At 42.6% G+C, this 27700-nt stretch overlaps 1 protein-coding gene across 1 annotated transcript; it reads left to right on the top strand.

Annotated features, from left to right (window-relative positions):
- Positions 1-2917: 2917 nt before the first annotated feature.
- LOC124138032 (serine-rich adhesin for platelets-like) lies at positions 2918-26263 on the top strand. The gene is made up of 6 exons (XM_046504543.2): positions 2918-3053; positions 8008-8062; positions 14761-14935; positions 18649-18875; positions 20687-20938; positions 25029-26263. Exons 2-6 carry the CDS (start codon positions 8008-8010, stop codon positions 26201-26203), a joined length of 1884 nt encoding a protein of 627 aa, XP_046360499.2. The 5' UTR covers positions 2918-3053; the 3' UTR covers positions 26204-26263.
- The last annotated feature ends 1437 nt before the right edge of the window (positions 26264-27700 follow it).

The raw sequence follows: 27700 nt of genomic DNA, 5'->3' as shown, positions 1-27700 counted from the left end.
CGTTAAACCCAATTTCACCTCACCTCTTCCCCTGAAGCTCCTTCTCAGCGCGTGACAACTCGGTATCATCGCTCGGTGACAGCGCGATAGTATAGAGAGCTCCGCGAACGGGATGCCGCTGTGAGGAGCTTGTGTTCCATTTATCGTAAGTGTCTGGCCCGTACTCAAACTGTTGACTTCCTTTTACGCCAGTTACACATTGACTGGGCAAAGTAATAATGTCTAAAAAGGAGTTAATATCGCTTCTTGCCGTTTGTTATTCTCTTGAAAATGATTCGTTATAAAATGTAAATTCCACATTTAACTCGTCAATTGAGACTGTTCGTTACTGTTTTTGTGGTTGATTTTGTATATAATCAAATCGTATGTATGTATGTATGTATGTATGTATGTATGTATGTATGTATGTATGTATGTATGTATGTATGTATGTATGTATGTATGTATGTATGTATGTATGTATACATTTGTATGGGGTCCACAGGCCCAAGTAAATTTCAGTTATATATAGTAACACACAATTGAGGCAATTTACATTGAAAACATCACTAAGGGTACAATATTAGAGCTTCCTTCACATAGTTAGCTACATTTCTGAGTATACAGTCATTTTGGCTATTTAAGAGATGAAACATCCCGCCCAATCAACACCAGAATGAAAGAGCACAAAACCTCCATCATTAAATCCGACAGTAAATCAGCCATCTCGAACCATATCAGCAACTGTCCTAATCACAACATCAACTGGGACTACGTCCATGATTTCACTTAAAGAAAACTAACAGAAGCAGTCCACATTCGCCGCCACAAGCCATCAATCAACAGAGATCAAGTCTATTTCATCCCATCCGCCTACTATGAACTCATCAAGCAATAATCACCACACCTATGTAAACTTATCCTGTTTAATTGGCTTCATGTCCCATTGGCTTCAACCTATGTGTTCTCTGTCCATCGTGTTGTGACAGTATTATATAATATACTCTTCAAAAAAAGAAACTTGACACTGACTTTCAAAATGTAATATAATGCGATTGTTTCAAAAAAGGACAGAGAAACCATAATTCAAACACTGTTTGAAGATCAATGTACACAATGTTCAAAACATTAATCGTGTCACCTAGACAGACACACGTCCACGATACAGTTAATGTCACAGGGGTGCAGAAAATTTCAGTATCGGTTGTGCCCACCACGTGCATCAATCACCGCTTGACACCGACGACCCATAGATGCAATCAAGTTGTCAATAACACGCTGTTGGATGTGCTGCCATTCATGCTGAAGTGTATCAAGTGTTTGGGGCGGTGGATTCCTTCTGTGAACGCGTCGATCCAACTCGTCCCACAGATGCTCAATCGGGGACAAATCTGGTGACCGGGCTGGCCAAGGTAGTGTCTGGATGTTGTTGTGCTTTAAGAAGTCCTGACAAACACGTGCAATATGCGGTCGAGCGTTGTCCTGCTGGAACTGTCCGCCATGAACGTTGACGTGAGGAAGAACGTAAGGCTGTAGGATCAAGTCTCTGTAACGCACACCTGTCAATGCACCTGCCACATGCACGAGAGGCGTCCTACCACCGTGATGAATTCCGGCCTATACCATGACACTCCCGCCGCCAAATGGGACAACCTGCTCACAGTCGGGGGCGTAACTTTCACCCCGACGTCTGTAGACACGTGCGCGCCCATCAGCACGTGTGAGTAGGAAACGGGACTTGTCAGTAAACAGAGTACATTTCTCCACCTTGCACGTGCCCATCTAACCCTCTGTTGGCACCAAAGCAGACGGTCCGCCAGATGACGTGGGATCAATACATGTCTTCGTGCAAAAAGTCCAGCCTCCCTCAGTCTGTTGCGTACCGTTTGATCTGATATCCTGCGTACCCCAGGGATCTGTGTGGTAGTAGACGTGGCTGTGGTAGTGCGGTCTCGGAGGTGTCGCAGCCGGATGTATCGATCTTGTGCTTGGGTTGTCACCCTTGGTCTTCCTGACCTTGGTCTGTCGTCAACTCTACTGGTGTTGTTGTATCGGGTCCACAGTGCGGAGATTGTCTGTCTGGATACGCCAAAGTGCCTGGCCACTTCTTGCTGAGTTGCTCCAGCTTGTAATCTCCCAATGGCGTTGTTCCGTTGAGCTGCATTCAGTCTTGGCATTCTGTCACCGCCTCTACTGCCGTTATAAGGACTGTATGAATAGCCGTTGATGTGGATTTTTATACCCATTCAGCAGGGGGGCCTGCATGTCTAAATGCAGGATCCTGTGCTGCACGTTTTTTACAGGCGGTTGCGTTTGGATGAAGCTGTAAAATTGATCCCCAAACGCTACGTTTATGTGCTTTGCATGTGTTTTCGCGAATTATAGACACATCATCTTTCTGTTTGACTTATTTGGTTCTCATTTAATGTAATTATTTTAGATATTTGGCAAAAAGTGGTTTTACATCTATGTCAAGTTTCTTTTTTTGAAGAGTATATATATATGATACTGTCACAACACGATGGACAGAGAATATACATAGTAGGTGGAGGATTAACAGTAACAACAATTGCATATATATATATACATATGCAATTGTTATATATATATATATATATATATATATATATATATATATATATATATATATATATATATGCAATTGTTGTTACTGTTAATCCTCTACTGTTAATCCTCCACCTACTATATATATTCCGTACTATGTCCCTCTCTCAGTCTTGCTTGACAACGGTATAAGGATCTATACCGAAACGTCGCTTTTTACAGTATTAAAGAAGTTGTTATCCATAAAGTTGTGTCTACATTGATTATAGGTGAAGATTTTTTTTCTACGATTTTGTCAATAGGATTGAAGTTGTAGTTATTGACGTTCATCAGCTGATGAGGACATTGCCGCACGTGGGCAAATGTACCTTGATGCGCTTCGCGCATCAGGCATTTAATCACTCCTCAAGTGAAGACTGCAGATGGTGTTCTCTTTAACCAACACACCTTAAAGTTACAACAACACCTTGTGAATAGGACTTACTTCATGTTGAAGTCGGTGTGAAAAGGTAAGTGTGAAATATGCTGTGTTGTTGAATACTGTGAAGGATTTGGGGTGGTGGGGTTCATTATCGTTGTCGCTGTAGGCGTTTAGTATGATGACTTTTTATGTAACAAGTGTCTTTATGTGAAAAACAGTTCGCAATAAAGCAAATTAATTGAATCCAAATTCAAATTGATGATGAAAATGCCACGGGAATTATGACTTTACAGTTATAACCTCACGGCGAGTTGTGTGCTATTTGGGGGCAGAGTTGCGTCCCTTTGGCACGCCAGAAACCTGTGATTGTGGGTTCGAATCCCGGTTCGCCCCGATTATGTTTCTATGTTGTGTCAACACCGAACCCGTGCTCGTGGGTTTCACCGAAGTGGTGAACGTCTAAAGCCTACATCACTTCGGGCTTTCATCCCACATCAAGCTGTATCGCCGTGATATAACTGGAATACTGTGCAAAAAGTGGTATATATTATTGCTTATAAGATGCTTCGTTCTCGTGCCTTAACTATTATAGATGCATCTTAGAATAATAAGCGCCGGGTCTCTAATAGGTGCCGGGTACGAGGCAGCGTTCAACACAATAAGCGCCGATTATTTTTAATTACCTCTCCATGGAATATATAAAAACTTAGAAAGAAATTTGTTGAAATTATTGCACACATATTTGTAGCAGTCTAAGAGTTTATTCTTCGTTATAATAAGAGCTATTCCGTTTTGTTATATGGTTCAAAGGGTTTGTATTTTTTTTCTGGATGAAAATTTGATCCTGCATGGGAAAACCTTGAAAACCCTCACTGTGAGCTTGCTATAGGGTGAACATATTCTTTAGGGGGGTGAAAATGTCGACTAGTATTTATTGCCCACTGGACAATTTTCAATTTACCGAAAAGTGTAAAATAATTGAGACTTTCAGTTGGTGGTTGTGTTCCCAAGCTTCTGTATTCTACAAGTCTCGTAATTAAACCGAACCGAACAGGGTCTTAATGAATGGAAAGTCATAAACTTGTATATCTCGTCCTTTCCGACAACCCACAGGGGCAGTCGGGTAGCCTAGTGGTTAAAGCGTTCGCTCGTCACGCCGAAGACCCGGGTTCGATTCCCGGCATGGGTACAATGTGTGAAGCCCATTTCTGGTGTCCCCCGCCGTGATATTGCTGGAATATTGCTAAAAGCGGCGTAAAGCCATACTCACTCACTCACGCTGACACACACAATGCTGCTGTATCTACTCGCCCCGTCCAGCATACATCGACGTTATATTACTTCGGGTATGACTATGCAGCTATAGAGTTGAGACCTGAATGAATCGTTACGTTTCGGCTTGCATAGCGACCCCAGCTGCCTTTCTGGTTATCCATGTGGTTATCCATCTTGTATCTTGTACCAACGTTAAGGTAACAAGTAACTGTTGTTTGTGTATGGTTTACATGTTAACTTATACTACTCAAAAGAAGTTAAAGAATCCCCTATTCTTTCACATTGCTATAGTTAATCTGTTGATTATCTTTTCTCTTGGGCCGGATTATTCTAATCCGTCAAAAAACCTGGAAACATACCTTCTTTTCTTTGTTTGTTGTTTAACGCTGCACTCAGCAATATTCCAGCTATATGACGGCGGTCTGTAAATAATCGATTCTGGACCAGACAATTCAGTGATTGACATCATGAGCATGGACATCATGAGCATGGATCCCCGCAAATTGGGATACGATGACATGCATCAACCAAGTCAGAAAAACAGTAGTTTATTAAATTGAGAAAAGAATGATTAAACTAAAATGACATATTAACGAGTGTGTGTGAGTGAGAGAGTGAGTGAGTGAGTGAGTGAGTGAGTGAGTGAGTGAGTGAGTGACAAAGTTTGATCAGGGTGACAACATCCAAGGCCTCAGTAAAGAGTTTGAAAAGGTTTTTGGTTGACATTTCCAGATTTTACGCATCAGTGACAAAATCATGTCAACTTGTACATGTATTTTGTACCCGTGTTTTTTTTCAGGCGAACAATTGACTTGCCTTTGCATGTGTCTGTGACAGGTGCAACCAGTGGGACAGGATACGTTTACCCTTTCGCGAACACCTAGTGTCATCACTCTTTGATCGTGATTAATAAACATATGCTTATGTCATTGTACGATTCCGGTGCAATTTAAAGAAAAATATATAGTTGAAATTATTTTCTCAAATTGACAAAATAAGTACTAAAATAAAGAGACGCACTTACGCTGTTTTCTCCCGTATAGGACATATACTGCCGATAATGAAACGTGAGTGCGTGAGAATAGGGTTTCACGCAATAATCAGGTCACATCACCATAATAGACAAGAAATACACTGCCGGACAAAAGAGGGTATACATTTAAACGTCACACTTCACGCTTGTTGTTGCCGTTTACTGTGAATTTGCGACCTCCGTGTTTCTTGAGACGTAATGTGCACGTCATCTGTTGTGAGATTCCTATTGGTAGGATGCATGTAATATCGCTCATGATGCCCGTGTCAAGTACACCAAAATCCAATAACCATTTCTTGTTCGTTTCAATCATAGCCTCAATCAAATATGCAAGAATAGTTTCTTTTGCCCGGCAGTGTACAATAAATATCTCAAATTCGCCACCCATAAATAAAGCAGCATGAACTTGTAAATAATACACTCACGGGCCAAAGAAACTATACCAAACTTTAAATCATAATTTGTCGTATTTGAAATCCAAATATCTAAACATAACTGTAAATTATTTACCTAAGCAACCAACACGTGTGTTTCTGAAAGCCACATTCTTGTCACGGGATCTCGTGCAAAATGATTAACCGCCAAAGTTTGATGCACCTGCAACGAGATGTGTTTTGGACAGTTTGGGTATATTAAGCTGCGTAGCTCTCTTCTCTGGCGGGGCGGTGGGGTAGTCTAGTGGTTAAAGCATTCGTTACGCCAAAGACCCGGGTTCGATTCCCCACATGGGTATAATGTGTGAAGCCCATTTCTGGTGTCCCCTGCCGTGATATTGCTGGAATACTGCTAAAAGCGGCGTAAAACCATACCCACTCACTCTTCTGTGGCACTCAATTCAGCGTACAAACACCACGAGCATGCCAGGGCCATCGAGAGGTAAATGGCGGTAGCTATGATACAGGTGGGAGCTACATATAACCACGCGTGACAAGTTTTCGGTTGCACCCGCACGACAATCACCTGGTCAACGTCAAGATGTATTTACTGTAAAAGGTTGGCAACCGTATCAATAGAAAAACATGAGAGAGAGAGAGAGAGAGAGAGAGAGAGAGAGAGAGAGAGAGAGAGAGAGAGAGAGAGAGAGAGAGAGAGAGAGAGAGAGAGAGAGAGAGAGAGAGAGATGAACTTCATAGCCAATTCAACACAGCTAGACCCTATGGTAACATTCGTACTGGACTGAAAAACAAACGATTTCTTAATACGCCAACCAGTTTCAGCACTTTTGCTTTCATTTGTGTTTTCTTCTTCTTGCCTTTGTTTCCCTTCGAACCTTGGTCTGGCTTGATCCCAATGAAGCACCTGAAATTTGAAAGATCTTTTAGGTAAACATCAATTTTATTGATTAATTAATTGATCCAAGTGTGCCCGTTGTCCTGTTACATACAACGTGACAATTTACACTCAGCGATAATTCAATGTATATAAATAATTAAACATACCTTTGTATAAACTCCAGTGTTACGGCAGCACCTGGCAGGTACTCAAAGTTGAAGATGAAATACGATGCAAACAGGGCGTATAACGAGTCAATAAAACTCTGACACCTAAAAGACGATGATCTGATGGTCGCACATGTTAACATTATTGTGATACCATGATAATCACAGACATGACATATTCAAAATCAAAGTACACGTGTAATTTATTGGTACTTCATCTTCTTATGCGCTTACGAAAGAGTTATTAACAATGTAAATATTGCCGAAGTGTAGACAGTAAATACAACTGGACCGTTATCCTTTCATTTCAATTACATATTTAATACCACCAACATGGGCAGGTCTGTCTTACTGGACGTCTGAATGTCACAGTTTGGACTTCCTAGACAAAAAAACAAGGAAGTGAGTGAGTGAGATGGGTTTAACGCCGCTTTTAACAGTATTCCAGTTATATCACGGCGTGTCAGCTTAATGTGGGAGGAAAGCCCGAAGTGATGAACAAATTAGTCACAGTGATCATGACGTCAACGTCAGCAGCTGTCTTTGGACGTCCTGTCAGAAGAAGAACTGTATCGAAGTTTATTGCAAGCACTAGTTGAGGAATGGCATCGCATCCCACCTCAAGTCCTTCGAAGTCTGACGTACTCACCGTTAAGTGGTGGGCACACACGATACTGACTAAATGTGTGACAATCATGCTACCAGGACAGACCTCAAACGGTTCACCAAGTGCATTGTTGAATATACCCCACAATTGTGATTGTGCCCCTATATATAGTTCATGTTATCAAATTACTATTGAATAATGTTTTATGTTCATGCAATATAAGGGGCGGTCGGGTAGGGTAGTGGTTAAAGCGTTCGCTCGTCACGCCGAAAACCCGGGTACAATGTGTGAAGCCCATTTCTGGTGTCCCTCGACGTGATATTGCTGGAATATTGCTAAAAGCGGCGTAAAATAAAACTCACTCACTCATGCAAAATAATGTCTTTGGCAATTACAGCTATCGCTTTTAACAGTATTACAGTTATCACGGCGTGTCAGCTTAATGTGGGAGGAGAGCCCGAAGTGATGCAGGTCTCAGACGTTTACCACTTCGGTGAAACCCGTGCACGGGTATGGTGCTGACAAACCTAGAAACATAATCAGGGCGAGCTGCGGCGCCTTAGACGACTGGTCCCCCGTGTCCCCCGTTACTTTGTAAATTGGTATACATGTATGTATACGTATGAAGATCCTGTACCATAAGCTACATTGTCTTTTTTCTGATTATCATTAGTAAATATTTCACCAGATGGAGCTATTGTATGCTGCTTTCGGATACCTGGTTCTCTGCATCTCCACCTGTGGTAAGTACCAGCCTTCGATTATTAAAATGTCAGTGAACTGAGCCAAACGAGGGTACCACATTTCTGTCCGTGAAGAATAGGTCTTCAGCAACCCATGATTGCCGTAAAAGGCGACTATGCTTGTCGTAAGAGGCGACTAACGGGATCGGGTGGTCAGGCTCGCTGACTTGGTTGATGCATGTCATCAATCCCAATTACGTAGATAGATGAGCATGGTATCAATCACTGGATTGTCGGGTTCCGACTCGATTATTCACAGACCGCCGTCATATAGCTGGAATATTGCTGAGTGCGGCGTTAAACAACAAACAAACAAACAAACAAACAAACAACATTTCTGGCAATCAGCCTGAGTAAATCAATGTTAATCATGCACACCTTAGGAAAAATACCCGAAATAAAACGTGTAAAATGCAGTCTTAGATACAATACAAAATGTCTGTCAAGAGGAGAAACACGACAGCCATGTGTTTTGCTGTAATACACAACGATGAGAGATTAACACGTGTTACATCATTTGACAAAGCTTCCATTGGACCTTGTCTACTTTATGGATGTAACGCCATAAGAAGTTCAACACAAGGCGTAGCACATCAAACAGATGCAAAATCATCACCAAAGTGGCAGTATTGATCCTGCAGTGTTTACATCAACAAACGAAAGTTAAATTGCCTGACGCATGTCAGAATACATATATTCTAGTATCAACACCTAGTTAATTATATGCGTTATTTTTTTTTCAAGAATGAATGAATAGATGGACTAATTAGCTTTAACGATGACGTCACTTTGAGGCTGTTAACTAGAGCATCGCACCAAGGGTTCCGTTAAGCCATATGTTCCTTCAGTGCTGTGGGGGTTTGGCGTCCATTCCCAAAATCATAAACACGATATGTAAACCATTATTAATATTACTTCAAAATGTCTTCATTGAAGGTAACATTTAAGGGTTTTGTTTTGCTTTGTTTTTAAGTTTGTATACTGTTGCTTCACACATTGCGCATCACACATATAGTTGTTGTACACTAGGAGAAGAGTAGGTAAAAGCTTGGCCAATACTTGTTGAAATAGCCAATATCATAATTAACATTTGCAATGTATTTTGTTAGTAAGTAGTGTCGAGTAAACTCCCATTAGATGTCCTGGAAAATTGGCATTTTGTGTGGAATTCTTTTGTCAAATATGATTTTTTTCAGCACTAATATCATTGTAATGATTGTTTTGTAAGGTATATCCTTGTAAAACGTTTTGGTTGGGATATGAATATCTATTTTCCTCTTTATTGGGTTGCCAGTTTTCCACCCTACTTGGTAAATTTAACGCTCCAAAACTATCCCGTGAGTTGTCTCTGAAGATTGGAGGCGAACTGAACGATGATGATGTCTTGAAGTAGTTACATGTCTGAAAAATGGCAAAAGTCCGGGACCGGATTGGTGTCCTGCGGAATTCTTAAACTTCTTCTGGAATGATATTGGTAAATACTTAATAAGATCTCTCATTTTTGCATACAAAACAGGTGAACAAATTCTGTCTTGATGTAGATGATGTGGTTGATATTAACTTTGAAAACAGGTTCCAGCAATCTGAAGCGCTGATGTCAATATGGTCAATAAGACACTAAACGCCTTTTGGTAGGACTACTATTCTCAAATCACTAGTTCTGCCCAAAACAATATTATTATAAACACAATGTTTTATATTCTTGTGGGGAAATAAACCAAACAAAATATAAAGCTCCCAAATAATATGTGATACTAAAGATGGAGGTATTAAATGCCCTACAGAAGTCACACAATCTCAACCGATTTCGATGATAAGACGAGCCTTTACAACCCATTCTACATGTGTTCTATAGTCTTTTTAATACCCCCGTAATAACGGTCGAAATGTGTACAAGATCAACAGCCGTAAGCATAAATCATATATATATATTATCTAGAGTAAACAATAAGTTCGATAAATATTTACTGATGTCTTGGTGTGCTTTCGTGGACGGTCTAGAAAATAATAATATTCCTGCTCTTGGCATTCTCTCACAAAATGTCCGGTGGTGACAACATACAGGTGGCGAAGGAAACGGTGGTCTACCAATCACGGTCCACAAACGGATTTATTAATTATCTTATGCATGAAACGGTGCCACCCCCAGAACCCCCGCTACTGGAGTCAACACTAAACAAGTCATGTAGTAAACATATGTCATAGAAGTTTCATCTTTCATTGAGAAAAATATTCTAAAACGTGAAAAACCATTTCCATTTGCGAAGTTATCCTTTGTTTACGGCTCCACGTGCGAGCTAGCGATACGGTCTTTGATGTATAAACATATATTGTCATGCACTTACTGTGGCAGTTGTAGTAGCAGATCTATATAATTATGCATAACAATATGTAAAGCGCACCGAAAGGCTTGCATTAGACCCGTCTGTTCTCATTTCAGAATAAAAGTATTTGGTCTGGTCACGTAAAATGCAAATTAGCTTGTTGCAGTGGTGTGATGCTAAGTCTTCACTGCGCCGGATTGTGGCAAGTATCATGTCAACTGTGAGAATACAAATGTAATCAATTGTTATTGATTCTTTAAAAATAAATTCATAATTGTGTTTCTTCTATTTTCTTTGGCATATTGGGCTACATACGAGTTTGAAAACCTCTCAGAAATTTTATTAGCGACGCCCGAATTATCTTCGTAAGCTCTTGAAAACAGAATAGTATTCAGATTGTATTGACCAGATATTGATCAGGTCGCTTGAATGCAGTTTGAGTGTCACACTCAGCTACCTCATTTCCTCTATTTCCACGCCGAGACTTTAATGCACGCCGGTCTCTAATTAACGTCGGGTGATATATAGAGATAATCACTCTCTGTTTTCCATATCATGCCCCGTATCATCCTGAGACACCCGTACTGACCGAGGCCGCTGATAATTTTTTATCACGTAATACATACTCAAAGTTTGCAAAGGATCACCACTTTAAAAGGTAATACTTGAAAGTTTGGGCATGTGTTGAAATAAACAAAGACAATATTGCGTGAAGACATGTTTAAATAACAAAAGTCCGATGGCATGTGCCACAAAATGCCAACAAACAACATGTGACCAATAATCAGTTACATCACACGTCAAAATGAGAGTATCCAAAAATGAAACGTAACAAAAATCCCGAATACAAATTCTTTGTCCTAAAAAAATCCAACCCTCAGTAGCGCGTATGTGATCCACCCCATGCGAACACAGCCTGGCACCATCGTTCCATGCTGCCGATAAGTGCTTGGATGTTTGCCAAGTGAAGATTGTACCACTCTTCAGTAAGAACATTGCCGTGTTCCTGTAGAGTTGCCGGAAGAACAGGGCGTCGTGAGAGGGCGACCTGCAGCTCGTTCCATGTGTTCGATAGGGTTGAGGTCTGGTGACCGGGCTAGCAACTCCATACGGACATTGGTCTCCTGCTCTAAGTAGGCATCAATGACCCTGGCACGATGAGGTCGTGCGCTATCGTCAATGAGGATGACGTCCGGTCCGCATACGGTCTCACGTACACATCCAGAATGTCATCCCTGTAGCGCACACCTGTCATCGTGTCCCGTCGTAGGACATGGAGATCAGGTCTTCAAGCTCTTCCGATCCCAACCCAAATCATGATTGAGTCGGTCATATTCGGCTACGATGGAATCCTGAAATCTTTCATGATTTCATGTCCATGTCAACGCCACAGTCGGGCGATCTGTGAAGTCTGGAAAGTATCTCGATTTACAAGTGAAAAGTACTCGAGCCCAAGTCCTGGTCTGGCCAATGGACGTGATCTTCAGCCTATTCTGTGCCTGTCTGTGATGTCGGGTCAGTGGGGTGCGAATGCAGGTCCTCCGTGACCGGAGACTGACATTCTGCGGGTCATTTCTGAGTATGGTGGCAGTCACGAAGTGATGACGTCTGTCTGCAATCAGGTGTGGTGGTTCGCTGTCGACCACCTGCATGTCGCTTGCTAGCTGATCCAAACGTCTGGTTACCGATTCCATGGCCTGCTATTCACATTTTGGCTGACATTTGCAACGTGACGTTGTGTTGACCAAGTTTCAAGCATGCCTATGCATCTGCTAATTCTTCGGTCGTAAGGGAGCATAAATGCATTCATTTGTTGCAATCCTCAGCAGCAAAAGTTGCTGTGCTCTCTGATAATGATGTGTAACGATTCTCTCACAATCCATTCAGACAAAGCTTTTCGTGCACATGACTGCATGTCTCTGTCCGTTCATCACGAAACTGACGTCCTATAGGTTTACCCAATCATGGTGTCTATTCGTTGGAAGATTTTTTTATATCATCAAAACTTGATCCTTAGCAAACTTTGAGTAGTATACTAACCGAACTGTCATATAAACCTTGTCATATAGAGATCGCGAGTTTTCCCGTCGAATCCCCAAATGTATTGCCTACCGTCAGCAGCCAACCTTCAAACAATTTCACATCTCAATCAGTCTTTTCGTGTTCGCGTTTTTAATACTGTCGACATAAGTCTTGCGATTTTCTTAACTTCTATTAAAGAACCAAGCTCCATTTACTCTGCTTGTCGTACAATGCGTCTAACGGGGTTGGGTGGTCAGGCTCGCTGACTTGGTTGATGCATGTCATCGATCCCAATTGCGTGGATCGATGCTCATGATATTTATCACTGGATTGTCTGGTCCAGACTCGATTTTTTACAGACCGCCGTCACCAGACAACCAACCATTATTCTTGCGGACAGGGAAGCAAGGGTGCGTTAACCCGTAGATCAAACCGTCGCCGAAAGCAAAAATGGAATAAATAGAGACATCTGCTATTGTGACGCCATAAACGCCCCATGACGTTGTGTACAAAACTCCGCTAAATGATACGGGTTATCAGCCGCGTGCCTCAAGAGCGAGACGTAGTGTATCAAGTGATAAGCCCTAATACTGTAATACCTTAAAGAATATTAATGACCGTTTCCTGCAAATGTACCCTTAGTATGACTGAAGAATGTGGGATTCGGTAAGGTCGTGAACTGCCACTGTGGCAGCAATAAACAGCCCCGTCAACGGCTTGCGAGAAAAAAAAATACACGGCCGGGCTTCCAATAGAGGAAATACGGTGTCTGGCAGCAGCCTGTAAATAATTGAGTCTAGAAAAATATAGAACTTGCCATCGATCTGTATAATTTTTGTGAGCTAACTGTGAACGAAATAAACAAATAATTTATGGACTTCTCTATTGTTCAAGACAGTCTTGCTTGATAACAGTACAGGATCTGAACCAAAACGTTGTTATTACGGTACAATAAAGGAGTTCCTATCCATCAGTTATTTGTCTACTTTGTCATCAATCAAATGCCTATAAAACAATACTTGTGAACGACGATGACTAGACTAGAATGAGTCTCTATTTTAAAATATATGAACACTATCCGAGGTATGGTTTATTAAAACTATTTTTATTCTTTACAAAGTCCCTGGGCCCATGTTCATACATTTAGCAGGATTCATTCTACAGTGCTTTTTTCTCGTCACGGGTGAGTTGAGGATTTATTGGAATCCCGTTTTGCATTTTCATTTTCATTTTTAAGGATACATCTAGAGTGTCAAACAGACCCTGAAGCAAGTATATCCAAAACAGCCCATGCAAGTCTGTAATAGTAGGCAAGTCATACAGACCCTGAAGCAAATATATCCAAAACAGCCCATGCAAGTCTGTAATAGTAGGCAAGTCATACAGACCCTGAAGCAAATATATCCAAAACAGCCCATGCAAGTCTGTAATAGTAGGCAAGTCATACAGACCCTGAAGCAAATATATCCAAAACAGCCCATGCAAGTCTGTAATAGTAGGCAATTCATACAGACCCTGAAGCAAATATATCCAAAACAGCCCACGCAAGTCTGTAATAGTAGGCAAGTCATACAGAACCTGAAGCAAATATATCCAAAACAGCCCATGCAAGTCTGTAATAGTAGGCAAGTCATACAGACCCTGAAGCAAATATATCCAAAACAGCCCATGCAAGTCTGTCATAGTAGGCAAGTCATACAGACCCTGAAGCAAATATATCCAAAAAAGCCCATGCAAGTCTGTCATAGTAGGCAAGTCATACAGACCCTGAAGCAAATATATCCAAAACAGCCCATGCAAGTCTGTCATAGTAGTCTAGATTACTGCAGTGTCAAGAAAATGCAACGAGTCTCTGTCCTCCTTTTAATTATATTTTTGAAAGAATATTTAACAATATGTTCATTTCAGAGACTAGATGATAGTCTAAGATAAACCCAAAACGGCAAAATTTATCAAATAAGCACATTGGAATCAGAATCAGTGTAACTCCATTCTGACATTCATATACTTGCACAAGGCACAGGACCTTTCAGCGAAATTCATGGATATTCGCACACCAAGCCACTCTCGCTAAAATACCCGTGAAGACCCGGGTTAGAAAAGATCTTTAGCAACCCATGCTTGCCTGTCGTAAGAAGCCACAAACGGGATAGAGGGGTCAAGCTCGGTGACTTTGTTGGTGTATGTCATAGCATCACAATTGCGTAGATGGATGCGCATGTCAATCACTGGATTGTTTGGTCCAGACTCAATTATTTGCAGACCGCAGTCGTACAGCTGGAATATTGCTGAGTGCGGCGTAAACAACGAACTAACAAACAAAACAAAAGTCCTATTGCTTGACACTCCCAGGTACACAAGCGGCAAGCTACCAAGGTCGGTACCTGACGTACAGTTCCACCGCCGTATCATGGAACACAGCCTACGCTACCTGCTCCACGAGTGGGGGTCATCTCCTCACTGTGGACAACAACGTCACCATCAACGCACTCAGCTACATCCGTGCTCAGCCCGTGGCGGCAGCAATGTAAGTCGTTTAGAAATAAATGTTAGAAATAAAGAGAGGTTAATTTCAGATTGTTTAGATTTCACACCACAATTCCACGTCTAGGTAAAGCAACTCCCAACTAGTGTGGATAGTGGATAGAGGGTTTGCCCGGAGAGCGGAGAATCGGTGGTCGTGTCATACGAAAAGACGTTAAGAGATGGCACTTGTTGTTACCCTGCCGGGTGTTTGGCATTATGGGGATAAAACCAGGACTGATCGGCTCGGAAACCGGCATTAATCGGACAAGCACACACGGTACCTGGAATTTAAGTCTTATATCCTAGCTCGTATTAGACCCCAGCTCTTATTATTGACCTTTATTCTGTTAGGTATGAAATATGACGGTAAAATAAATGCCATCTGGGAAGTTCTATGATCGGGTGTCGGGCACGTGACGGTTTTACTTGCTACACTTAATTTGGAATGTTTTCATGAGTGAGTGAGATGGTTTTAGGCCGCTTTGAGCAATATTCCAGCAATATCACAGCGGGGGACACCAGAAATAAGCTTCACACATTGTACCCATGTCAGGAATCGAACCTGGGTCTTAGGCATGACGAGCGAACGCTTTAACCACAAGGCTATCCGACTGCCCCTGTTTTATGAGATTACAATGAACGTTTTCCAACAGCAATGATCATGTATACCCGACCATACACCTTTCCACATCACTATTTCTTGTGGTTCCCATTTTGACTAATTTTTACTGTTGAAACTCTGTTATCCATGCGACCACCTCCGTGGTCTAGTGGTAGAGCGTCCGCCCGGAGAGCGGAAGGTCCGGGGTTCGATTAAAAACATACTTCAGCGTGGACGCGACTGACACCAAGTTGCAAGACATACCTGGGCCCACTTGCACAAAGGGATCTTAGCGCTAAGATGATCGTAACTACCATACTTTAACATAGGCTTACAATAGTCGTAGCACTAAGATCGCTTTGTGCAAGTGGGCCCTGGTCGCAAACATGGGGTGCTTAATTAATTCCCATGTATATAAGTCACAACCATGACAAGTGTGCATGCATAACTCGGCAGGGAGTGAGTGAGTGAGTTTGGTTTTACGCCGCTTTTAGCGATATTCCAGCAATATCACGGCGGGGGACACCAGAAATGGGCTTCACACATTGTACCCATATCGGGAATCGAACCCGGGTCTTCGGCGTGACGAGCGAACGCTTTAACCACTAGGCAACCCGACTGCCCCAACTCGGCACGGAAGGAGTTCAGTCTGTGGGTTCAAGTGTCGTCGGTTATCTGAAGGTTGAACTCTACAGACATCGCAATGACATTATTGCGAAATATGTTCAAAACATAGCAAGCATCTCAAAAGGGATGTCATCTGGCGATTAAATGATTGAATAAGTTTGGATTAATGCCGCTTTAATCAGGTTGATTATGAAATATTTTCTAAAGTAACCATGGTAACGTATAAAAAGTTTTGATTGCTTCTTTTTGTTTAGAATTATTGGAGTGGAGATGGACATTTGGATTTGAAAAACGAGTACAACCATTTCTGCAATTACTTTATTATTTACACAGCTGAAAGTCTGATCACTGTGTATCAATTATTAGCAAAGTTATTACTACTTATGGCTTTAAATATATCGCTTCGGAAACCACAAGGACCTTAAAACAAGGGGCGGTCGGGTAGCCTAGTGGTTAAAACGTTCGCTCGTCACGCCGAAGACCCGGGTTCGATTCCCCACATGGGTACAATGTGTGAAGCCCATTTCTGGTATCTCCCCGCCGTGATATCACTGGCATATTGCTTAAACCGGCACAAAACCATACTCACTCGCTTAAAACCACAAAAACCATTCCTCAAGCACAATGAGAAAGATATAAAATATAATTCCATGGCACTCGCTGAGTAAGTTACAAGGTGAATGGTCTGTTAAGGCTTTGGTTGTTATTCTCTTTAGCTTCGAAAAGTATATGTTTACAGTAAAGATCTTACACATAAAAAGCTACGAGGACTGTTTCTTGATTGGACATCGGATCCATTGTCGATGCAATGGCGGTGGGATATTTCACGTATCTTGTTGACAATACTTTTTTGTCTGCCCCCCGATCCTTCGGGGGGCACGGGTGGCCCAGTCGTCTAAGGCGCCGCGATTCGCCGTGCAGAGTTGCGTCCCTTTTTGCACGCCAGAAACCTATGATTGTGGGTTCGAATCCCGGTTCAACCCGATTATGTTTCTAGGTTTGTCAGCACCATACCCGTGCTCGTGGGTTTCACCGAAGTGGTAAACGTCTGAGACCTGCATCACTTCGGGCTTTCCTCCCATATTAAGCTGACATGCCGCGATATAACTGGAATACTGTTAAAAGCGGCGTTAAACCCAACTCACCCACCCGAGCCTTCGTCGATTTCAAAGGCAGTGAACGTCGTGTTGTATGGCATTTTATTGACGCTTCTTTCTTGTGTGCCGAAAAAATAAAATATCCCAACTGTCTTCCGCTAAATACATCGACAGGGGATGTGGCGTAAAAAAGAAACAACCATTTTAATGTCCATTACTGTTAAACGTATGAGTGTTGCTCTTAAAGAGAAATTGATAATTAAAGCCATAACAAGAATTACCGTTAACTTTTTAACTAACTCAGAGAGAGCCACGAAATTTGCAACCTGTATCACGGTGCGTGAGGGATGAACTATTTTGGTTTTAGCCGCCGACTTCAAACAAAAAGTAGAAGTCTTTAGTTTCAAATTATAAAACCTACGAAGGTTTTTGTTCGACTTACCACCTGTTCCTCCCTGGATGCATCATCCCCTTTTTATTCAGGGCTCGCTTTTCGGTAAACCTTGTGTTTTTACGCATTTTATGGACGCTTCTTTCGACACAAAAAATGAAATCTCCCCAATGCCGGAGGATCTGGTGCAAAGTCAAACAAAAACACTGACCCATTATGTTGAATGTCCATTGCTGTAAACTGTTCCTGACCGAGTTACATAGTTAATTTCAATTTCGGTTATGGCTGAAAATGAAATATTGCCGCCAAAAGGTGTTTCTTGACAGGCAGACCCGTGAAGATCCGGGGTAGAATGGGTATTAGCAACCCATGCTTGCCGTAAAAGGCGACTATGCTTGTCGTAAAAGGCGACTAACGAGATCGGGTGGTCAGGCTTGCTGACTTGTTGATGGATGTCATCGTGTCCAAATTGCGTAGATCGATGCTCATGATGTCAATCACTGGCTTGTCTGGCCCAGACTCGGTTATTTACAGACCGCCGTCATACAGCTGGAATATTGAGTGCGGCTTTAAACAACAAACAAAAAAACAAAAACAAAACAAATCTTGTCAGGCATCCAAGAACAAAACATGAGCAACTGTCCCTTCTAGGATTCTGTTGAAATCTCAAAATAGAAATCTTAAAGCTTGTAATGTTTTTATTTATTTTATATCTTATGTTGTTCTCAGTTGTGAACTCTTCTATGAGGTAAAATGACCATATAAAATAAACTAAAACAACCAGTCATTTCAGAATATATTGACAAATAACCATAAAAATACTCAGCAGAATTTGAAATTTCAAAATATAGTTAAATTCAACTCCTGTTTCATTTTTATGTTTGCTAATCATATTAAATAAAACTTCAAAATTACCTGATTATCTTTGTCGTGCTCTTTACAAATATGATAATTAAGAACATGCTCACATCTATGACTGTTTTATGTTCCTGGAACAGTTCAATAGACATCTGGATGGGATTGCACAACACAGAAACAACCTCTGACGTCCCTGTGTACGTCTGGGCCGATTGCAAACATCTCGACGACAACACCGCCATCTGGTATCCCGGAGAGCCCAACATTGTGACGCTTCACCGCTGCATAATTACCTCCCCTGAATACGAGTGGAAGACCAGGGATTGTACCGAAGCACACGCCTTCTTTTGTGAAAACGCTTTCAAAAGTAATTATACAAAATCAGTTGGAGTTATCGTATCCCCTCACACAGCTGTTGTTTAACATATTTTTTTATATGTGGGAACTACGGTTTAAACACAGAAAAGTGCCCAAATGTGCGCTGAAGGATCTACTTCTTGATTGGCTAAATTGTTTAAAATGTTATTAAAACCTATTTCAAAGTAGACGCAAATTGTGGATAACAACTTCTATGTTTTACTTTAATTGGGACGTTTAGGTATATATTCTTTGACCGTTGTCAAACAAGGCTAAATAATGAACATGGTACAGAATATAATTATATAGTAGGTGAAGGATTAACAGTAACAGATACGAAATCGTGTTATCTGTCCCTAGGCCCCGTTCCACAAAGCGATCGTAGCGCTACGATTGTCGTAAGCCTATGTTAAAGTATTGGAGTTACGAGCATCTTAGCGCTAGCTGGTCTAATAAATCAATTGAGGGCGAAGATTATCAAGCATATATGATCCTTTTTTTGTGGCCGAACTCAGGAATAATCCAGCTTCATGTATATGACGCCGGTCTGTAAATAATCACATATGGACCACACAATCTAGTGATTGACATCATGAACATCGACCCACGCAATTGGGATACGATGACATCCATCAACCAAGTCAGCAAGTCTGACCACCCGATCCCGTTAGTCGCCTCTTACGACAAGCATAGTCGCCTTTTACAGCAAGCATGGGTTGCAGAAGACAGACATATTCTACCCCGGATCTTCACGGGTCCGTTTTGCAGTGAGGCGGTCGGGATTGAAAATTAAATAATTAGTTTCTATCTTAGTGGTAGCGGTGAGTGAGTGAGTAAGCGGTGCATGGCTTCAAGAAGAAGCAGCTCGTTGCTGCACAGCAGTAGGTGTGATTAGACGACCTTGGAACTACAACAGACCGCCTGCGTGGTCTAGTCGTAGAGCGTCCGCCCGGAGAGCGGAAATTCCGGGGTTCGATCCCCAGCCACGTCATACCAAAAGACGTTAAAAGATTGGACATGTTGATACCCTGTCTGGCGCTCGGCATTAAGGGGCTAAAACAAGGACTGGTCGGCTCGGAGTCAGTATACTGTGTCTGAGTGGGGTATTCATGTTAAACTGCGGCATGGTATCTCAGTGTGCTAGCACTATAAATCGGCATCACTCCGGACTAGCACAAGCAGCCACACATATACACGTGCATGCACGTCGCTTTATAAGTGCAATAATCTTGGACGCGACGTTAAACCCCATTTCACCTCACCTCACATGTCTTCATGGTTAACAAAACGTCTGTCGGAGACCTATCTGATTTTATACAGGGTACTTATGACAAGGTATTTGTGGATACAGCGCCATTTCATTCATCGTAAGGGATTTTGAAAGTTTTTTAAATGTTTGTTTGTTTGTTGTTTAACGCCGCACTCAGCAATATTCAAGCTCTATGAAGGCGTTTTTTAAAAATGAAATTAATTCCAGTCCAATAATGTAAACTATTGGGTAATAAAATGTTACTTATCAATATATTTAACCTGATGTCCAAACCGCAATCACCAAACGTTTTATTTTTAAATTGTTTGACTTTTTACCGAACGCCTAGACAACTCCCTGTCACATGTCTGCCCTAGCAGTTCGTGACACGTGTTTATCGTAGATATGTTATAGAACTTTACCCGAACCGATTCTGGTAAACTATCACATGCGTTTCTCACTGGATTCGATTATTTACAGACCGCCGTCATATAGCTGGAATATTGCTGAGTGCGGCGTTAAACAACAAACAAACAAACTTATGTTTTAAATAATTGGTTTTCGGTTGACAGGTGACTGTACCTTCGAAACAGCAGATGAACAAACGTGCGAAATGGGTGGTGTGCTCTTGGAAAGTGAGATGGAGAACGACGCATGCGCAACTCGATGTCAAGAGGACATGGACGGAAGTGACATCTGTTGGGCGTATGAATACAACACGCAATCAAAGCAGTGCAAACTTTTGTTTGGGTCTGACCCGTACATGTGTGAGACACTGCAAGCGAATAAGGGCTACGTCACAGGCAGAAGAAGATGCTTCAAATGTAGGTCACATTCCACGTATTCTTATCAACGCATATATATTAATACCACCCTTTGATGATCTGGTCTTCTGCAACCGATGCTTGTCGTAAGAGGCGACTAACAGGATCGGGTGGTCAGGCTCGCTGACTTGGTTGATGCATGTCATCGTATCCCATTTTCGTGGATCGATGCACATGGGTCAGTCACTGGATTGTTTGGTCCAGACTCGATTATTTACAGACCTCCGTCATATAGCTGGAATATTTGTGAGTACGGCGTTAAACAACAAACCAACCAAAAAACAGGTTGCAGGTTTGTTGTTTTAAGCCGCACAGTTGCTCATGTTTTGTTCTTGGATGCCTGACAAGATTTGTTTGTTTGTTGTTTAACACCGCACTCAGCAATATTCCAGCTATATTACGTAGGTATGTAAATAATCGAGTCTGGACCAGACCATCCAGTGATTAATATCATTGGCATCGATCTACGCAATTGGGATCGATGACATGCATCAACCAAGTCAGCGAGCCTGACCACCCGATCCCGTTAGTCGTCTCTTACGACAAGCATAGTCCCCTTTTACGACAAGCATAGTCGCCTTTTACGGCAAGCATGGGTTGCTGAAGACCTATTCTAACCCGGATCTTCACGGGTCCAACCAACAAACAAGTAAATAGACCAAATGGAGACGGGTGACACAGCCGACCAAAACGAAGTTTGCTATGCCAGAAACCTTTAATCGTGTGTTCAAATCTCATTTCACCCTCATCATGTTTCTAGGTTTGTAGATTTCACTGAAATAATAACCACCTAAGACCAGAGTTGTCACAGCATATTAATATAGAGTAGGTATGTGTCGAAAGCTTTATATCAGACCAGAGATAAAAATAACCACTTTACATCAGACGAGAGTAAAGTCAACAGCTTTACACTAGATTAGGGGTTAAGTCAACAACATCCTGATATATACTGATTTTAGGTGAGGTGAGGTGAAATGGGGTTTTAACATCGCGTCCAAGATTATTGCACTTATATAGCGACGTGCATGTACGTGTGTGTGTTTGTGTGGCTGCTTGTACTAGTCCGGACTGATGCCGATTTATAGTGCTAGCTCACTGAGATACCATGCCGCAGTTTAACATGAATACCCCACTCAGACACAGTATACTGACTCCGAGCCGACCAGTCCTTGTTTTAGCCCCTTAATGCCGAGCGCCAGACAGGATAACAACAAGTACCATCTTTTAACGTCTTTTGGTATGACGCGGCCGGGGATCGAACCCCGGAATTTCCGCTCTCCGGGCGGACGCTCTACCACTAGACCACGGAGGCGGTCTGATTTTAGGCCATGGTGGACATGTTTAAAACGTGTGATCATGACGAATACTGCCGCAGCACTGCATATTGTGAAGGTGTAGGGGACCATCATCGAAATATGCGTTCAGTGTGTTATAACAATTACAGCAGCAAACCGACAATGTTATTCACTACTATATTGGATGTTTAATACTTGATTTAACACAAGCAGAGTCGCTTATGGTCGTCAAGAAATATTACATGTATTGAAGGAAAACCTATCACCGATGGATATTAGATCGTTTTTTGTACTGTGGTGCTATGACAGTTTCTGTGTAAACTTGTTGTCTTAGCAACCGGCCATATAACATTAAGGTTTTCAAGTTGATTAATATTTGGTAATCCCGACCTCTCCCGCATATGTCAATTGTTCGGTTCTTTCCCTTTGATACTTCCTTCCCTCGATACTTCCTTTTCTTGATACTTCCTTGCCTTGATACTTCCTTTCCTTGATGCTTCCTTCCCTTGATGCTTCCTTCCCTTGATACTTCCTTCCCTGGATAATCCCTTCTCCTGATGCTTCCTTTCCTTGATGCTTCCTTCCCTTGATGCGTCCTTCCCTTGATACTTCCTTCCCTTGATAATCCCTTCTCCTGGTGCTTCCTTTCCTTGATGCTTCCTTCCCTTGATGCGTGCTTCCCTTGATACTTCCTTCCCTTGATGCTTCTTTTCCCTGACGCTTCCTTCCATTGATGCTTCCTTTCCCTGACGCTTCCTTCCCTTGATACTTCCATTCTCTTTACTAATCTTTCCCTTGATACTTCCTTCCCTTGACTCATCCTTCCCTTGATGCTTCCTTTCCTAGACATCCTTCCCTTGATGCTTCCTTTCCTTGACTCATCCTTCCCTTGATGCTTCCTTCCCTTGATACTTCCTTCCCTTGACTAATCTTTCCCTTGATGCTTCCTTTCCTTGACTCATCCTTCCCTTGATGCTTCCTTTCCTTGACTAATCTTTCCCTTGATGCTTCCTTTCCTTGACTCATCCTTCCCTTGATGCTTCCTCTCCTTGACTCATCCTTCCCTTGATGCTTCCTTTCCTTGATACGTCCTTCCCTTGATACTTCCTTTCCTTGATACGTCCTTCCCTTGAAACTTCCTTTCCTTGACTCATCCTTCCCTTGAAACTTCCTTTCCTTGACTCATCCTTCCATTGATGCGTCCTTCCTTTGATACTTCCTTCACTTGATACTCCCTTCCCTTGATGCTTTCTTCCCTTGATACTCCCTTCCCTTGATGCTTCCTTCCCTTGATACTTCCTTTCCTTGACTCATCCTTCCCTTGATGCGTTCTTCCCTTGATACTTCCTTCACTTTATACTCCCTTCCCTTGATGCTTTCTTCCCTTGATGCTTCCTTCCCTTGATACTTCCTTTCCTTGATACGTCCTTCCCTTGAAACTTCCTTTCCTTGACTCATCCTTCCCTTGAAACTTCCTTTCCTTGACTCATCCTTCCCTTGATGCTTCCTTCCCTTGATACTCCTTTCCCTTGATGCGTCCTTCCCTTGATACTTCCTTCACTTGATACTCCCTTCCCTTGATGCTTTCTTCCCTTGATACTCCCTTCCCTTGATGCGTCCTTCCCTTGATACTTCCTTCACTTGATACTCCCTTCCCTTGATGCTTTCTTCCCTTGATGCTTTCTTCCCTTGATGCTTCCTTTCCTTGATGCTTCCTTCCCTTGGTGCTTCCTTCCCTTGATGCTTCCTTTCCCTGATGCTTCCTTCCCTTGATACATCCTTCACTTGATACTCCCTTCCCTTGATGCTTTCTTCCCTTGATACTCCCTTCCCTTGATGCGTCCTTCCCTTGATACTTCCTTCACTTGATACTCCCTTCCCTTGATGCTTCCTTTCCTTGATGCTTCCTTCCCTTGATGCTTCCTTTCCTTGATGCTTCATTCTCTTGACTCATCCTTCGCTTGATGCTTCCTTACCTTGACTCATCCTTCCCTTGACTCATCTTTCCATTGACGCTTCCTTCCCTTGACTCATCTTTCCCTTGATGCTTCCTTCCCTTGAAACTTCCTTTCCTTGACTCATCCTTCCCTTGATGCTTCCTTCCCTTGATACTCCTTTCCCTTGATGCGTCCTTCCCTTGATACTTCCTTCACTTGATACTCCCTTCCCTTGATGCTTTCTTCCCTTGATACTCCCTTCCCTTGATGCGTCCTTCCCTTGATACTTCCTTCACTTGATACTCCCTTCCCTTGATGCTCCCTTTCCTTGATGCTTCCTTCCCTTGGTGCTTCCTTCCCTTGATGCTTCCTTTCCCTGATGCTTCCTTCCCTTGACTAATCTTTCCCTTGATGCTTCCTTTCCTTGATGCTTCATTCTCTTGACTCATCCTTCGCTTGATGCTTCCTTACCTTGACTCATCCTTCCCTTGACTCATCTTTCCATTGACGCTTCCTTCCCTTGACTCATCTTTCCCTTGATGCTTCCTTCCCTTGATGCTTCCTTCCCTTGACTCATCTTTCCCTTGATACTTCCTAACCTTGACGCACATCCTGCCTTTGACGCGTCCTTCCCTTGATGCTTCCTTCTTCGGACGCTTCTTTCCCTGGACCTTTCATTTCTTCACTCCTATACCCATATACTATACTCGTGGGTTTTACTAAAGTGGTAACGTCCGAGGCCTGCATCACTTCGGGCTTTCCTCCTGCATTAAGCTGACACGCCATGATATCACTGTAATACTGTCCAAACCCAAGCTCACTCACTCACTCATTCGATCGACCTTTGCTTCTCTTTAGTTTCAGATATCACGGGGTCCGAGGTAAAAGGCGAATATTTTCCTACCTGCAACACAACAGAGGTGACAGCTTCACAAACAACATCTATTACAACAACGAGCGATAATACACCCTATATAACCACAACAACTGTCGCAGCTACTAGATACACATCGACAAAGGCATCAGCAACACAAGACACGACAACTACGACATCTCCATCACTCGAAACAACAACAACATCTGCACCTACAACATCAGATACAACATCAACGCCAGAAACAACACGAGACACAACTATGACATCCACAACATTCGAAACAACAACAACAACAACAACATCTGCACCTACAACATCAGATACAGCATCAACGCCAGAAACAACACGAGACACAACTATGACATCTCCATCACTCGAAACAACAACAACAACAACAACAACAACATCTGCACCTACAACATCAGATACAACATCAACGCCAGAAACATCACGAGACACAACTATGACATCTACAACATTCGAAGCATCAGCAACATCAGCAGCTTCAACACCAGATATAACAGCAACAGCAGAAACATTGGAAACAACATTCTCAGCACCAGACAAGACAACAACGACATCATCACCCTTAGACGGCAAGGCTACGTCCCAAGCTACCGATACCATAATAGCATCAACGGCATCATCTCCAACGACTGAGACTATACCTTCCACTGCAACCACGGCTACAAGAGACACTGACACTCCAACATCTACCCAAGATACATCAACAGCTGCATCTTCAGGTAATTCGACCGGAGGAGTCTACACGCCTTCTCTCACAACCTACCTGTCTCGTCTTGAAGCCACTCTCGCCAGTTCCACGTCTGCCTCTTCCCCGGCAGTTGCCTCCCTTGGTAGGCATGTCTACGAAGTCTGTGTGTCGGTGCAGACTTTCACCGCGGCAGAAAGAAAGAAGCGAACAGACGACATGGTGGATGACCTCTCTCTGGACAAGAAGAACCTCTCCTCGTATCGGAGGAAGAAGTCCAGTGCGGAAGATGAGCGTCCGTCCGCCCAGCACGTGGGAGGAGGGGTGGCCATCATGTTGCTTGTTACAGCGGCGCTCATCATCATCTTGCCTGACTGCACGAGCATCTTGATGCACGCGGTGCATGGCATCAAGAAGAAGCAGCTCGTCGCTGCACAGCAGTAGGTGTGATTAGACGACCTTGGAACTACAACAGACCGCCTCCGTGGTCTAGTGGTAGAGCGTCCGCCCGGAGAGCGGAAGGTCTGGGGTTCGATCCCCGGCCGCGTAATACCAAAACACGTTAAAAGATGGTACTTGTTGTTACCCTGTCTGGCGCTCGGCATTAAGGGCTAAAACAAGGACTGGTCGGCTCGAAGTCAGTATACTGTGTCTGAGTGAGTGGGGTATTCATGTTAAACTGCGGCATGGTATCTGAGTGAGCTAGCACTATAAATCGGCATCAGTCCGGACTAGTACAAGCAGCCGCACACACACGTGCATGTACGCCGCTATATAAGTGCAATAATCTTGGACGCGACGTTAAACCCCATTTCACCTCACCTGGAACTACAACAAAGAAGTGGAAGACGGTTACACACACTGCAATCGTTACAGAATACTCTTCATTGTTACAGAAGTATAAGAAACATATTTTAGGAGCGGTGGTGATACTTGTTACGCAGACCCACACTTTCACAAATGTGGAATAAAGGCCGTTATCCTCCCTTCAGGAATGAACAAACATCAAAAGAGATTAATATGGGAAAGTAATTAATCCTCTGACTTAATCCTATCTTTCCTATCTTGGTGGGGGTGGAGTGCGGGATGGTGTGGTCCAGTATTAGAGAGGGATAATGTTTTCTATATGTCAACTGCACTGGCCCCAATGAATATACCATATTTAGTTCGGCAGTAATAATACAAGCACGTGTGTTTTCATGCCCTTAAAATACTTTTAAGTATATTCCTAAAATTGCAACAACAATGTGTATTTGCAATTGGTAGTGTTATCCTTTGGGGTAAGGAGTGACTGCAAAATCTCAAGTATTGATGTAAATACATGGTGCGTGTTAGAAAGGGTCCCCACTCTTTTGGTCTAGAAGCAGATCTAAGCTATTTTAGAATGTAGATTCCAATATTGAAATGAAGCGTCCCACTATTAGATACCGATACAGTGTTCCCTGTTAAGTACGAGTGAGTGAGTGAGTGAGTGAGTGAGTGAGTGAGTGAGTGAGTGAGTGAGTGAGTGAGTGAGTGAGTGAGTGAGTGAGTGAGTTGGGTTAACGCCGCCCTGAACAGAATTCCAGTTTTAGCGTGTCCGCTTACTGTGAGAGGAAAGGCCGAAGTGATGCATCTGAGATACCATGCCACAAGTTTAACTTGCATACCCCACTCAGATACAGTATACTGACTCTGAGCCGACCGATCCTTCTTTTAGCCGCCTAATGCCGAGCGCCAGGCAGGGCAACAACAAGTACCACCTTTTAACGTCTTAAAGGGGAAGTGTACACGCAAAAATCACTTTCTTTCTTTTTCTAAACAAAACGCAATTTTAGAATTAGTTAGTATCTGTGTTTGAAAATATACACTCATTTTTTCTCACAGTGAAAGTAGGAAGCTCACAATAGTGTTAAAATGATATGCCGTTATGAGGCCTTCGTTTTACGAGCAAAATAGGCC

This window comes from Haliotis rufescens, unplaced genomic scaffold (assembly GCF_023055435.1).
Source record: "Haliotis rufescens isolate VD_foot unplaced genomic scaffold, xgHalRufe1.0.p SCAF_17, whole genome shotgun sequence".
Classification (NCBI taxonomy): domain Eukaryota; kingdom Metazoa; phylum Mollusca; class Gastropoda; order Lepetellida; family Haliotidae; genus Haliotis; species Haliotis rufescens.
The sequence above is the reverse complement of the archived record's forward strand: the minus strand, read 5'-3'. Positions and strand labels throughout refer to the sequence as shown.

Excerpts from the sequence above, each read along its gene's own strand:
- LOC124138032 (XM_046504543.2), top strand. The coding sequence starts at position 8,008 with ATGGAGCTATTGTATGCTGCTTTCGGATACCTGGTTCTCTGCATCTCC. Across the intron at positions 14,936-18,648 it reads CAGCCCGTGGCGGCAGCAAT|TTCAATAGACATCTGGATGG; the intron begins GTAAGTCGTTTA and ends TTCCTGGAACAG. Across the intron at positions 18,876-20,686 it reads TTGTGAAAACGCTTTCAAAA|GTGACTGTACCTTCGAAACA; the intron begins GTAATTATACAA and ends TTCGGTTGACAG.